The sequence below is a fragment of the Xenopus laevis genome, chromosome 1S (assembly GCF_017654675.1).
Source record: "Xenopus laevis strain J_2021 chromosome 1S, Xenopus_laevis_v10.1, whole genome shotgun sequence".
NCBI lineage: Eukaryota > Metazoa > Chordata > Amphibia > Anura > Pipidae > Xenopus > Xenopus laevis.
In genome coordinates, this window is record NC_054372.1 from 130,625,779 (window position 1) to 130,642,039 (window position 16,261).

Consider the following 16,261-nt stretch of genomic DNA (forward strand, 5'->3'; position numbering starts at 1 on the left):
CCTGCTGGAAGAATAATAATAACCGGACCTAAGCCCAGCAGCACAGATAAAAAAGTAATAATACAATTAATAATTGAAAAAAGCTAAATCGTGGGCCCTTGTCTTCATGTGCACTCATGAGCCTGATTAGTTGTTATATTTATATTTCTAAACTTTTGGGAGTGGGAGTAGCTTAGCTGGACCTGGGAAATTGTAGCCTAGGGTCCTCTCATTTCATTAATCTGCCACTGCCAACTACTGTCCACGTATAATTTCACCGTTATTTCTATCAGGGCCTGGTCTCCGCACCAACGAATCCTCAGTGAAGCCACAGGGTGAGCTGCCTGTTCACAATATCCTTAGTGCAAACAGGGATTAATACTCAAGTAATTATCTCCATCGCATGCGGTCCATAAGCAGGTCACAGAATCATTCCTAGGCAACCGTATCCTAACTGGGTCATTTATTTTCTGCTCAGTGGGATCATTTTGCAATCCCATTACATTAAAAGATACTTACGTTTTGGGTGTGTATTCCTAAAATTGCACAATGAAAAGTATTTATTTAAATGTCATTGTCATTCCTTCTGGCCTGATAATTAATCATCTGACGTGTGTTCTTCCCTCTGCTATTTAAAATCTCACAGTGTGGGGACATTTTATGGAGAAGCTATTAATCTTGCTCCCCGTTTCAGCTGAACTGAGGCCTACAGAGAATCAGGATTATTGCATCACTGCACGGAGCTTGATGAAGAGCCACGATTAAATTCAGCTCTTATGCAGCAATGCAATGCCATCAAATTTGAATAGGTTTTCTTGGCACGTTGATAAAGGGTATTGTTGTTTTTATTTCTTTTTAACGTATCGATGCAGCAGACTACAATTACTTTTATTTAACTTTTGTTCTTCTAAACATCTAAAATAGACTAAGTGCTCAATATATTAAAAAGTTGGATGAATAAACCTCAAATAAGGAAAGCATTTTTGTTGCTGCTGTTCTGTTCACTAATGGCTGCAATGTAGGATTGCAGTAGGATTGACAGAATTCTGCTTTATTTCTTCATCTTTCATCAACAAGAGCTATCTGCATAGTGAGTGAATGTATAGGCAGGCGACCTCCTGACACCTTGTCCAGTTGGGGTGCTGCTAATTATTGCCCAGAATTCCACATAAGAAGGGTTAATATTTGAACATGAGTTGTTTTGTATTTCTATTTTTCCCAATGGAAAAGACAAAACACTGAGAACTGTCTATGAACAAGTAAATAGTGATAAGTGTGTGTGTGTGTGTGTGTGTGTGTGTGTGCGCTCAAGTGTGTGTGCCATAACCACAATGATTCATACAAAAATGCCACAAAATGACAATTGGGCAATAATCTATAATGATTACTGATGAACAAAGCAAATACCAGATTAAAAAGGGAAGAAGTTAGAGGAAGGAATGCAGAAATGAAAAATTATGGATAGAATGAAGACATAGAGGGGCAAATTCACTAAAGGACAAAGCACCTAACGCTAGCGTTAATTCGCTAGCGTAGCGCATTTTCATTAATTCTGGATTCACTAACGAACACTGGCGTAAATTCGCTAGTGTTACTTCGCACCCTTACGCCTGGCGCATTTGCGCAACGGACGTAACTACTCAAATTCACTGATGCGCGCATTTTTCTGAACGCTACCTTTTACGCCAGACTTCCTTTGCCACCTCAGACCAGGCGAAGTGCAATAGAGTAGATAGGGATTGCTTCAAAAAAAAGTTAAACATTTTTCTAAGTCCCAAAAAACGCTGGCGTTTTTTCTTTTTTTATGGGCGATAGGCTGAAAAAGATCGAAATTTTTTTTGGGGCTACCCTCCTTCCCCCCTACATTTCCTAACTCATGGCAACTTAACTATACAGTGGGCACATGTGTAGGGCAAAATAAAAAATGTATTTGCTGTGTAGTGATGCTACATATCCCTCCATTGTAACGTCAATTTGGCGCTGTATGCAAATTAAGCATCACTAGCGTAACTTCGCTTTGCTTGGCAAATTAACGCTAGTGCAACTTTGCAACCTTACGCTTCCCCTGAGCGCAACTTCAGATTTTAGTGAATTTGCGTAGCGCAGGTGAAAATACGCCTGGCAAAGTGCGGCGAAGCGGACGCTGGCGCAACTACGAATCTTAGTGAGGGAGCAAACATATAAAAGCAGAATGAATATGGGGAGACCATTGGTGCACCCAACACAACCACAGTTGGAAGCTTTCTCCTTTGTGGGAATTAAACCCTAAAAATAAATGTGGCTAAAAATGCCACATTTTATATACTGAACTTATTGCACCAGCTTGTCACAGGGGGTCACCATCTTTCAAAGTGTCTGCGACACTCACATGCTCAGTGGGCTCTGAGCAGCTGTTGAGAAGCTAAGCTTAGGGGTTGTCGCAAATTATCAAGCAGGCCTGTAATATAAGATGATGCTACAGGGCTGATTATTAAATTCTGATGCTAGTTGCAATGGTTTCTTTGCTGCCATGTAGTAATTATCTGTATTGATTACTAATCAGCCTTATATTGTGACATTTATATTCTATGTGTACTGTATATTGTGTCGGTCAATAAGCTCAGTAAGTGACAGCAGCACAGAGCATGTGCAGTGAAATTAGCAGAAAAGAAGATACTGGGGCATCTTTGGAGGCACAGATCTTCCCTAACGGGCTGTGGTTGCCTTGGGCCCAAAACATAATGTACAACATTTCTATCCTACTTCTTTAGTTAAGCTTTAGTTCTCCTTTAATTGAGTGCCCTGTTTATATTTAAGACAAAACATACTCTTTTTCTTTGAAAAAAAAGCACTGTTCTGTGCATTCATTGCTAATGGCTACAATGTAGGATTGCCAACAGTCTAAATGATTTCTTTATTTGTGCATATCAGCAGGATATTGCTGCATGGTGAGTAAATGTACAGGCAGGACACCTCCTGCTACCTTGACCATTAGTTGTGCTGCTTATTCTTGCCAGTGTTTCAAGAAAACGGTTCAAGATTGGACGGTATGATCTCCCTGTATACGGGAAAATGTCCTGCTACAGTTGAAAAACTATTTTATCAATATAAAGGGATGATTTGTGATGAAATCACTTAACTGTGACTGTATTTAGATTGTAAGCTCTGCAGAGCAGAGACATTCTTACCAAGCAATTCTCTGTATATCCCTATATATAATCAGTGCATAAAGAAGGATCCAAGAAGAAGTAACCATGATTGAAAGTGCTTTAAGAATAATAAATGCCACCAAATGTTTCGTAAATTGACTTCCATTCAAATAATGGGGTCGATCCAATTACTTCCTGAGTCTAGAGTGAAAAATAAGTCACTTCAAGAGCTTTATTTTTGTGAACGTAGCTGTGACTCTGCAAAAACAGAATTCAGTGTCACGTTTGACTATGGTGTTTATCAAATGACCCCTAGACCATATCCCTACAATATAATCAGAGACATCAACTAATTGTATGTTTTTATATTTCTGAGACTTTATTTCTTAACATTTAGGGGCTGATTTATGAAAGCTCAAGGTGAATTTTCGAATAAAAAAAAAAAATCAAATTCCGAGCTATTTTTTCTGTACTTTTTCTGTACTTCAAAATTAGATTCGAAAAAAAATGCAAAAATTAGAATATTGAAAAATTCGACTTCGACCATTCGGCATCTAAAACCTGCCGAAATGCTGTTTTAGCCTATGGGGGACCTCCTGGAACCTATTTGGAGTCAATTGATGGAAGGTTCTTTTTGGGAAAAACTTTGAATAGCATTTGATCGAATGCGCTATTCCTTCAATTCGTACGATTTGAATACGGCCAAATACGGATCGAAAACTACCCTATTAGACCAAAAAAACCTTCAAATTAATTTTGGTTGGTCTTTTTGAATTCAAATTTTGACCCTTGATAAATATGCCCCTTAAAGTGAAGGGGGGTTAAGTTTTAAAAAAAATCTAGGACAGGGTCATTATTACCCTAATAACATGGTACGGCTGGAGATAAACAGGAAAGGCACAGTGGAACAGGCAAGAGAAACTACAAAAAGATGACACAAGGACAAGAAGTGTGAATACCCCTGGTGAGCGTTTATATAATATGGTTTGTTTCAATCACTAAAGAAGCAAACACTGTATTAGCATGAAGTAAAGGAAAATGTCTCACCATAGCATACGGATCACTTCCCTTCTGGCTCCCGGAGAAAATTCAGTATTAATCCAAGTGTACAATGAGATCCTCTGCATGCAGACTCCAAAGTGGGTCAATCTTCAAATCTTCAAAGCTATATTGAAAAATTGTTAAAATCACAAAAGTCATGACTTCTGATGAAGTGACTTTCTTTTGTGATTTTAACAATTTTTAAATAAAGCTTTGAAGATTTTAAACATGGCGTTTGATTGACCCACTGTTTAGTCTGCATGCAGAGGATCTCATTGTGCGCCTTGGATTCATACTTTATATAATATGGTGCAAGATTTGACAGTGACAGGACAGACACAACAAAATGATTAATTTGGACTGAAACAGGCATTAGATATTGTAAAGCAGCAAGTGATAGACATGAATACAAATAAACTTTCCATCAGTTTGAATTGTTAGCAAACTTACAAAACAAATGTGAACCAACTATAAATTCAGTGAAGATGAATGTGTTAATTGAGCAGACAAACACCTTGATGCTGTACACAGAGCTCCATCTGCCCAAAAAAATTGAATGCCCAATGGCATCAACAAGGATTAAGAGTCCAACAATTTTTTTCATTATAGAAAAAAACATTCTAAAGTGGAAAATAAATTGTTGCATCTATAATTATGGTTATTTTGTTTTGTTGTAAAAATGAGAATTCCACATTCATTAGTACCCAGTTATTTTCTTTCTGTTGTACATGAGAATGTTTTAGCACTCTATTGGGGGAATGTAATAAAAGTTGAAAAGTTATGCCTCTGTGCGAACAAATTTGCCTTTGTGAGAATTTAATATAGCTTTTGTGAACCCAGAAACTGTTTAGCGACCACTTCCGACAGTGGAAGAAGGTTTGAGAATCTTATAGTTAGCGCCAGTGTGCAGTGAATGTAATAAAACTTCTTACTGAAAAAGTTATGTTTGCTCCAAAAGATTACGACACCTTCAAGCACGTCTTAAAAGTGTGCAATTAACATTTACAATGCAATAACAGTTTAAGGAAGAGTATTACGTTAGGAAATTATACTTTTTATTCTTATTTCTGCTAATTGTTTTGCTCCTTGTGACTTTTATTACACTCCCTCCTATATGAGAACCTGGTGAGGTTAACCACACTCAAGTGTAGAAACTCACCCTTGGCTACAGACTTGTTTCTTTTGTTTAATTCTTGGTGCCATTGGACTTATAGCAGAGGCAAAGCATGGACAGGGATGCCAGCGGAAGGGAGTGAAGTAACACACATACTTTTTGTCGTTGTGTCTCATATGTAGCTGTCTGGCAGTTCGGATAAAAAATTTGTATCCATAGACATAGCATCAAGTTTAGTCTATTGGCAGTGTTTTTCTGTATTTGGATTTATACTTATATTAAAAGTGTCCTTCCCTATACATAGTGGTTTCCCAACTTGAGGTGAAAGTACAACCACCTAGCTGCCACTTTATATAATATGTTCTTACTATGCACCTAATTTATTATTTCATTTATGAGCACTTCACTTCTTAAAGGAGAAGGAAAGTCTGTTTACACATGGGGGTGCTAAATGTTAGGCACCCCCAAGGGATTGTATTGAGTTACCTGAAACCCCAGGCCGGTGCTCCTATCAGCTGAAAACTGCACCGGCCCGGGGTTTTTCTAGCAAGCACCACTTCTTCCGGCTTCTTCTTTCTTCAAATTTCCTGGGGCAAACGCATGCGCAGTAGAACGAAATAGCCGACGTTTTAGTTCAAGTTTGGCTTTTCGTTCTACTGCACATGCACAACCATGCAAAGAAAGAGGAAGCAGGAAGAAGATCATTCCGTGGTGCTCACTGGTATAACCCCGGGCCGGTACAGTTTTCTGCTGATAGGAGCGCTGGCCCGGGGTTTCAGGTAAGTAAATACAATAACAAGGGGGCGCCTAACGTTTGACACCCCCAAGTGCAGGATGATTTTCCTTCTCCTTTAAGAAGTGAAGTGCCCATTAATGAAATAATAAATAAGGTGCATAGTAAGAACATATTATATAAAATGGCAGCTGGGTGGTTGCTTTATCTATACATTTTTATGCACTCAGTATACATGTGATTTTGTAGGGTTATCCCTGGGCCATGTCAGCTAGCCTTAATTAGTTAAGGCAGGTCTGGAATTGTATTGATTTTAATGTTGTGCTGTATTTGTATGTAAATTAAAAGTGTTCTTTCCTATACATAAGTGATTTCTCAACTTGAGGTGGAAGTATAACCACTTAGCTGCCACTTTATGTAATATGTCCTTATTATGCATCTCATTTATTATTTAAAGGGATCCTGTCATCAGAAAACAGTTAATAGTGCTGCTCCAGCAGAATTCTGCAATGAAATCCATTTCTCAAAAGAGAAAACAGATTTTTTTATATTCAATTTTGAAATCTGACATGGGGCTAGACATTTTGTCAATTTCCCAGCTGCCCCAAGTCATGTGACTTGTGCCTGCACTTTAGGAGAGAAATGCTTTCTGGCAGGCTGCTGTTTTTCCTTCTCAATGTAACTGAATGTGTCTCAGTGGGACATGGGTTTTTACTATTGAGTGTTGTTCTTAGATCTACCAGGCAGCTGTTATCTTGTGTTAGAGCTGCTATCTGGTTACTTCCCATTGTTCTTTTGTTTGGCTGCTGGGGGGAGAAGGGAAGGGGGAGATATCACTCAACTTGCAGTACAGCAGTAAAGAGTGATTGAAGTTTATCAGAGCACAAGTCACATGACTTGGGGCAGCTGGGAAATTTACAAAATGTCTAGCCCCATGTCAGATTTCAAAATTGAATATAAAAAAATCTGTTTGCTCTTTTGAGAAATTGATTTCAGTGCAAAATTCTGCTGGAGCAGCACTATTAAACAATTCTTTTTGAAAAAAATGTTTTTTCCCATGACAGTATCCCTTTAAGTTATGAGCATTTCTCTTCTTAACTATAAATTTTTATGAGCTCAATATACATGTGTGATTTTATAGGGTTATCCCTGGGCCATGCCAGCTAGCCTGAATTAGGTAAGGCATGTCTGGAATTGCATTGATTTTAGTGTTTTTCTCTACTTGTATTTATACCTATATTAAAGTGTTCTTTCCTATATATTAGTGGTTTCATTACTTGAGGTGGAAGTATATCCACCTAGATGCCACTTTATGTAATATGTTCTTACTATACCTCCAATGTATTATTTAATTTATGCGCATTTCACTTCTTAAAAAGGAGACGGACTGGCTAAAATTAAGTAAGCTTTATCAGAAAGGTCTATATGAATATATTAGTAAACCCTCAAAGTAATGCTGATCTGAGTCCTCTGTCAAAAGAAACACAAAATTTCTTTCCTTCTGTTGTGTACACATGGGCTTCTGTATCAGACTTCCTGTTTTTAGCATAAACCTCCAGGGTTAGGGCTTGAGCATGCTCAGTTTGCTTCCTTTTCCCCTCGCTCCTCCACTCTCTGCTGTAATCTGAGCCCAGAGCTATGAGCGAGCAGGGAGAGACTCAGTCAGGAAGTGATGTCATTCCAAGCTAATATGGCAGCTGCTATCTTAAACAAACAGAGAAAGCTTCTAAAGCTGTTTACTCAGGTATGGTAGAGCATTCTGCAGAATAAATATAGTGTTATAGCTTGCGCTATTGTGGCTAATCTTTTGGCAATAAACTGCTTCAGTAGCTTTCATACTCCTTTAACTTTACATTTTTATCGGCTCAGTATACACATGTGATTTTGTAAGGTTATCCCTGGACCATGCCAGCTAGCTTAAGTTATCTAAAGGAGGTCTAGAACCACAGTGCAGTAAAGTAAACTGAAACAAAGCCAAATGCAAAATGTCCACAGACTGGAACATACAAAGAACAGAAATATGTAGAGACATCCACGAATGGATGGATATGTAAAATATAATAATGCTTAAACCCCACCCTATGCATGCATGCTATACCAGTCATTATTGATGTTATAACCTTCTCCCCTGGATATTGATCAACTAACATAAGAAATTATCCTAATCAGTCTAAAAAATAACATCTAACCAATTTAAAATCCAACCATTGAATCACTGTGTTAAAGGGGACCCATCACCCAAAAATAATGTTCCAAATCCTATTTCATCACATTAGTCCGCAAAATTAACTTTAATTACGCTGTATAAATTATTTGACTTTTGTTTCCTTCAGCCTAAGGCATAGAGGAGGGGCAGGCAATATTTGATTGACAGCTGAGATTTTTAAATGAGCTATGAATGCTTTAATAGAAAATAAAACTTGGATTTCATGTTTAATTTGAAAAAGACTTTTATTATACAGCTTTTTATGTCTAGGTGACAGGTCCATGTTCTTTAGAAGGCCACACCTTTTTAGTAACGAAAATAATTATATCAATGATTATACTAATACCTCAATATATTCAAAATATGCAAATACGGGCGAGAGTTCACCATGTTTGTTTTCCACAATAAATTGTTTTTAAAGGAGAAGGAAAGGCTTGCAGCACTTGGGGTGCCAAAATGTCAGGCACACCCAAGTGATTGTATTAACTTACCTGAAACCCCGGGCCGGTGCTCCTATCTGCAGAAAACTGCACCGGCCTGGGGTTATACCAGTGAGCACCACGGAATGATCCTTTTCCATCTACCTATTTATTTGCGAGGCTGCGCATGCGCAGTAAAACGAAAAGCCGATCTTTAACTAAAAAGTAGGCTATTTTGTTCAACTGTGCATGCGTTGGCCCTGGAAAATTTGAAGAAAGAAGAAGCAGGAAGTGGAGCCTCAGTGGATGCTGGTTCTGATAAATTTTGCCTCTGCTGCTTACTATGCTTATCCCATTTTCATAATTTTGATATATATGTATATAGATGGCATCCAAGAACTGTAATCATTCCAACACATTACTTATATAAGTGTGTCTGTTTCCTGGAAGTGTCATTATCACTAATTGTGTGCGATCTACTAGGGCTTAACCCAACCATTTCCTTCTTTCATACAGTAACCCATTTCTACGCCCCTTTGTAACTTTTATAGACAGGCACAGAAAAAGACTATCCGGATGATGCAGTATAATGGTGATTTAATAATAGTTGATGCTGCAGCAGAATTATATTTGCTGCTTTTCCATGCTTCGCTTTTTATGGATGCTTAATTTCATTAGTCATTGTAGCAGCTTTATGACTTTAAATCATTTTGCAGTTCTGCTTTTCATACATTTATTTAATTCAGTTTTATAAATTGCAGGCCTGTTAGTTTAGCCTAGGTGTACCTTTATTGCATTTCACCTGCACACTACAACAGGGTAGGCAAATCTTTTAATGGAGAAGTGGCACAGTTATAAAAAAATGCACCCAAACATTAGTAAATGTTTAATAAGTCTGTTTAACAAATAGCTTGCCTTTTCTTTCTAAAACAATTCATTAATATTGCAACCAATTTAATCATGAAACCTAAGCATTTTTAAATTGGTAAATTGTGTGCAGAAGTGAAATAAACTCATAAAACATTAAATTCTTCATAAACTTTTAAGGAACAGAAATAATAAACAACATAGGTTTCATTTAAAAAGTTCAAATTCACAGTGCTCCATATATTTACCCAAAATGCAACTTCCCTCCCCAGACCAGAATTCAAGTGTTATTGTTCTTGTTGCAATTAGGCACTACATTTTGCATAAGGAACAGGAGGCCAAAATAGGGTTAGAAAACAGTGAGTAAGTGGCACAGTTTATATCTGTGACACTTGGGCATGTACACACACTTACATTCCTTTCAGTTGCATGTAATTCAACTGCTGCAACAGTCTGCACGTATAGGTGCAACAACCAAAGGGAGGCCTGCTATGAAGTTTCATAGCATGAACCGTAAGACAACATGAAACTATGACTTAAAGGAAAACTATACCCCCAAACAATGTAGGTCTGACAAGGATGGCTGATTCAGTTAATGCCTTTAAGAATGGCTTGGATGATTTTTTGGACAGACATAATATCAAAGGCTATTGTGATACTAAACTCTATAGTTAGTATAGGTATGGGTATATAGAATTTATGTGAAAGTAGGGAGGGGTGTGTGTATGGATGCTGGGTTTTCATTTGGAGGGGTTGAAATTGATGGACTTTGTCTTTTTCAACCCGATTTAACTATGTAACTATGTAACTATCTCTGTTTGTTTAGGATAGCAGCAGCCATAGCAGCGTGGTGTGACATCACTTCCTGCCCGAGTCTCTCCTTGCTTACTCATACAGTACTCTGGGCTCAGATTACAGCAGGGAGGGGGAGAAGAGCAAATTGAGCATGCTCAAGTCCTAGCCCTTGAGGTTTATGCTGAAAACAGGAAGTCTGATATCGAAGCCCATGTGTACACTATAGAAGGAAAGAAATGTGGTGTTTCTTTTGACAGAGAGAAGCTTTACTTTGAGAGTTTACTGGTGTATTTATATAGACCTTTTTGATAAAGCTTACTTAATTTTAGCCCTTCCTTTTACTTTAAATCATACAAGTTAACATTCAGGTGGTACACAATTACCATAGCTCATACCAAAAGATCAAGCATGGATTACAGGTGTGGGGGTCATGGGGCTCATATTCTGGGTGTATCTCCAGCCAGGGGGACAATATTTTCTCAAATTTTTTGGGACATCCTCTAGCTTCATATGTCCACTTCATGACCATGAATTACTTAGCATAGTATATGACAATTTTAATAAGGATTCTAGTCCTAACTAGGGGGAGTATGCCCTCCACTACACCCAGTAAGCACACTTCCAGCATGCAGGCCCCAGGGAATGCCATCTGCTTTTACAGGTACCCTATTACCCTAGACCAAAACTAGGAGATTTGCGGGCACTCCCAAACCATGTGATAAAATGCAGTATCTGGTTGCTGACATTTGGGGCATCTGGCTTCAGCCGATCTGCCAAACTTCTTTAATTTACTGTAACTGGTGTACAGTACAGTTTGTGAATAAACTTAAGTTGAATAAGTTGATCCCTGTTATAGATCAAGAAATCATAGAGACCCTCCATGGCCTCTTTCCAGTCATCTGAATCTAGTGATGGGACAGCAGCCTGACACCTTTGCTGGGCTTTCTCGAATGGGGCAGGAAGGTAGACTATCAGTGCTCTATAGAGCCTAGAGACCAGTTTGTCTTTTCTATCATCCCATTGTGATTCCTTAAACATGGGGGTTGCATATGTAATCTGAAGGGAAGAGAATTGTGCTCAGAAAAGCCTCTCTAAACTGGATATACCTGAACCATTGGATTGTTTGTTGGGCAGTTTGTTGCTTAAAGTTAGTCCAAAGTAGGGAATTTGGAGTCTACCAGTAGGTCACTAAGGAACCTGATCTTCAATTGAGGCCAGTACTGGAAGTCCTGCAGCTCCCACAGGTGGGGAGGTTTGTGTTCTTCCAGAGAAGTAGGTGAGGGTATTGGATGGGTGCAACCACTTTTGAAAACTTGCATGCTAGTCTCTATGCGAGGTGCGGGGTGTGTTTGGAATTGATCCATAATCCATAAAGTTTCTATAGTGGACATTTCAGGGTGCCTCACGTGAGCCCACCAATTTACCCAGTAGCATGCTGTTTGGATTTCCCTCATCAGGGTGAAACCACATATGGACATGGTATAGCTGGCCTGCTATGTAGTAAAGGAAAACGTGGGGAGACTGAGGCCCCCATCAATGGGTGATGTTAAGTATATTCATGAGAGCCTGGGTGGTTTATTGTCCCATAAAAAGGGGATAAGTAAAGAGGTTACTCTCTTGAAGAAGGAGGGTGGGACCTGCACCAGCAAATTCAACAGCACGTATAGAAATGTTGGCTAATATATAATTTTGTACTTATTTACCCGCCCCCAAATGGTCATCGGGAGTTTAGTCCATGTTGTGAGAGCTTACTTAAACCGTGCCAGGATTAGCTTTAGGTTGTTCACTGTGAAGGAAGTGGTGTCCTTGGTGATATTAATACCTAGGTATTTAACTTTAATTGTATCGGCCTGGGTTGGGAGGGGGTCCAATGGCATGATCACTGATTCCTCTCTGTTCATAGCTAGCCCAGAGAAATCCTGAAATCATCTAGTACTTGCAAAATGTTTTCTAGTGACTGGTTAGGGTCAGCTAGGAACAGCAGCAAATCATCTGCATTAGGGTAGGACTACACGGACGTTTTTGGCGCGATCCGATGCGCTGCAACAAAACGCCGGCGTCAAATCGCATGCGACGGAAATAAGGTAAGTGAATGTATTGTCGGATACAGTCGCAGCATTGAGCCGTTGTGACACAACTGTCGGATGCAGACACTGTATCCAGCAGTCGTGTCGCGTTAGATCAAAGCTTCGACTTCATCCCACATTTCTATCTCTTACCTGATTTCTGTTGCATGCGATCTGACACCGGCATTTTGTAGCAGCGCGTCCGATCATGCAGAAAACGTCCGTGTAGTTTTACCCTTAAGGCACCTATGCAAAACCCTTGTAATGTTGTTATCTGACAGAGCTTGAGGGCTAAGGGCTCTATGGCCACAGCAAGAGGACAAAGGAAAGGCCTTGGAGTTGATATTGTTTACTCTAATTTGGGCCAAGGGGTGAATTATAGCGGCAATCTGGTGACAAGGATCTTTACAAATTAATATAAACACTCCTCTAGAGTAAACTGAGTATGTGGCATGATCGGAATGTGCTACCCAATGCATACCTCCCAACTGTCCCATTTTGAGCGGGACAGTCGCTATTTTGCCAGCTCAGCCCACAGTCCCGGATTGTTACTGAAATGTCTTGACTTTCTATTTGATCTCCTGCACTGAACAGCCAGAAAAAGATACAAAGTTTCTAACTCAATTGGCTTTTGGCAGAGAGCCCAGAACAGCCACCAGGTGCACTTGGATACTTTTGTAACAAATGAAGATAAGTAACAAAATAATTGTAATTGTAACAATTTAAGATAAACAGGTCTCTTGGGGAAACTGCCTTGCAGCTTAAAGGGCAATTCGCCTTCATTAGCAAAACGGTAATAACACATAAAAACCACAGAAATGTGTTCAAACTTTTATAACCTACCAAATTTTGTTAAATAAACATGGTAATTAGGGTGCGTTGTAAAAATGGGCGTTGTCAAAATCTTTTTATCCTTCTTTCTATTTCAAAAATGTTGGGAGGTATGCCAATGTTTTTTAAGAGCTAGTAGTTTTTCTCCTATTAGGTAGGTCTCTTGAAGGAATAGGGCAAGGAGTTAAATAGTTTTACATAATCAAATAGCGAAATGCGCTTGAACTTCAAGTTGAGGCCCCTGGTGTTCCAGGAAATTAGTGTGGGAGGGCCCATGATAGAGGTGGGGTATTTGGTAGTCCTTGCAGTGTCAGAGGCAGTTTACCCGCTCTATTGGGAAGCAGAGAGATTAGGTCCAGGCAGGTGTCAGCTAAACTAGAACCAAACAGGTTGACCTGTATGTGGTCTGAAGCCAGTCCTCTATGAATTTCTCAGGGGCCTTGACCACCACCCCCTCTGGGAGTCCAACCAACCTCACATTGTTGCAGTCAATTTTCCAAATCATTGGCCGTATCAGCCATGCCGGAGAGTTCCTATTTGATCTGGGCCAGGTCTGCAGGTAGCGGTGCAGCAACGTCCTCCAGCTGGGACATGCACTGCTCAACCTCCGTAGTGCATTTGCGCAGCTTTTGCAGGTCTTGACGTATGTGGGAGATGTTGATTGTAATAGTGTCAAGCTGTGCTGTAGTACTAGCTTGCTCAGCAGTTCCTTGTTTTATGGGTCAGCCGGGGCATTTTGGTCTTTGCTGGAGCCTTCTGGCGGAGGGTTTGCAGCAGGCCTGGACTTGTAATCTGGGTTCTGGCAAATGCCAGAGGGGCTGCTGTAAGTTGCCATAGACAGTCACTATTTATTGGGCTGGTGGAGGGCTGTTTGGGCCTCTGTGTACTTGGAATGACAGGGCCTATTTTGAATCCCAGTCCCGAGCTGGTTTGCAGCCTGTTCAGGTTCTGAGTCCGAGTCAGTGGCTTGCTGCAAGGAGTGTAAGAAGCAGTCCAACCACGTGTTGGTTTGTTTCACTCTGTGCTTGCCCATCTTTTGAAGGATTTTGCCAGGTCACAGTTGGGTGTTTCTCAGTGTTCCAGCTGAATAACAAGCGTAGAATGGATACCGGATGGGTCACCGTGCAGGGAGCTCCTTCAATGTGTGTGTGCTCAGGCAGTTTTATCTTGACTCCGCTTCCCAGGTAAACTACTTGTTAGTGTCAGGTAACCCCTGTATAACATCAGGGCACTTTGTTGGATGGACTTTCCTTCACTTTTATGTCACATGATATACTGTATATATACTTCTGTCTCATTGCAATACATTGGATCCGCCCACCAGCATTTGCTAAAGGCAAAGTCTCTGTGAACTAAATGCTTGCCTATACTTCATGCACGCACTGCTTTGCCCATGGTGTGGAGGACAAATAGTCATTAAGAAAAAACAGACATGATGTAATACTGCTGCAAAGAAGTAATTAACAATGATCTATAAATAAAGGATAGGACAGCAGACACAAGACAATGGACTACGTTTAGCTATTAGATTCTCAGCAGACTTGCCCATCAGGTATTTTTCAGGAACAGGACACCTATAGATCTGAACAAATGGATGTTACAGAGAAAATACCATATTCACATAACGGAATTAAAGAGTGTGGAAGTTCCCCTATTTAATAAAGTAGAACTAATTCATAGACATACACTGACATTTCAATTTTGCACTGATGAAGAGACCTTATGCTGTATCTCTCCTTGAGCAAATAGTGTTCTATAGCCTTTGGAAGTATTGTTATAACCTTTTAAAATGTTTCCTACTTTTGATGCGAGACTTACAGTTTTGCATTGCCTTGTAATCTTGTTTTGTTTTTATTTTAAATATTCCTGGTGAGCTATAAAGATAAGGAAATTCTGGTCATACTGAGTGAAGGGTCAGTGAAACAATGAGCATTCTAACATGGTTCTTTTATAGATAAGACACTGGCAGTATATCTGTACATATCTGTACATTTTCCACTGAATTAAAGGAGACATTTTGTGTAAAAAATAAGAATGTACCAGTACATTATAATCACTTAGATAGAGAAGAATTTTGCTTAAAAAAAGTAGTGTTTCAGACTGATTTATTGAATATTTCGGCAAAAACCCTAACAGTCCCTCCCTTCTCTTCTACTTCCTGCTCCCTGAATTCCCAGGCTGTGCAGGGGAGCCGGCAGCTCTGAGCTCACTGAACTGTAGGACAGGAACCAATCAGCAGCTAGCAGGACCTGATAGGGAACTGAAGCCTGTCTGTGCTTGTGTGACTGCAGTGCTGTGATTGGCTGTCCCCCTCCTACTGTGCTTTTGGCAGGGACTGTTAGGACACACCCACCCCTCATTTGAAACATAGACAGGGACCAGAGAACATCTACAGGGAGCTCCAATAAAGGGACTATTTTTAAACATAATATTAATTTTCAGCACCATGTAAAAGCAACACCATATATTACTCATAATTGCCTACACAATTAGGGGTTTTTCCCATTTATCCTACATGTCTCCTTTAATATACATATGGCTCCACAGCTGCATACGGACGCAGACCGAGGTGAAGGGAGAGCAAAGTACCTGTTGACTGGGGAAGGAGCCGGTTCGGTGTTTGTCATTGATGAGAAGACAGGGAACATCCATGTAACCAAATCCCTCGATCGTGAAGAGAAGGAGGAGTATGTGCTGCTGGCGCAGGCTGTTGATAAGCTCACCCATCGACCCCTTGAGCCTCCTTCACAGTTCATCATCAAGGTGCAAGACATTAATGACAACCCCCCTGTCTTCCTGCACCCACCCTACAGGGCCACTGTACCGGAGATGTCCAACGTAGGTGAGGGGTAAATAGAATCTTGGCATAAATGCATTATCTTCAGAGTGGTCAGAAAGAAGCTATCACATCCATATTCATTATAATAATTCAAGGTCCACAACAGAGTGTTAGAAAGCTCCTTGCCTTTATAAAGTAGATAATATATATATAAACACTTATAATATGCATACTGTGGAAATGGAAAAATGCATCCCTGCTTTACATTATAAAGACATCAGATGTTACGTGTAAAGAAGAAGA

General features: G+C 39.8%; 1 protein-coding gene across 2 annotated transcripts in view; it reads left to right on the forward strand.

The window, feature by feature from the left end:
- Positions 1-16,261, forward strand: part of cdh24.S (cadherin 24 S homeolog) — a 65,734-nt gene that overhangs the window by 19,149 nt on the left and 30,324 nt on the right. For both annotated transcript variants that reach the window (XM_041580195.1, XM_041580194.1), the window contains exon 3: positions 15,727-16,021. In XM_041580195.1, the coding sequence (XP_041436129.1) occupies positions 15,727-16,021 (295 nt within the window). The remainder of the gene's footprint in view (positions 1-15,726; positions 16,022-16,261) is intronic.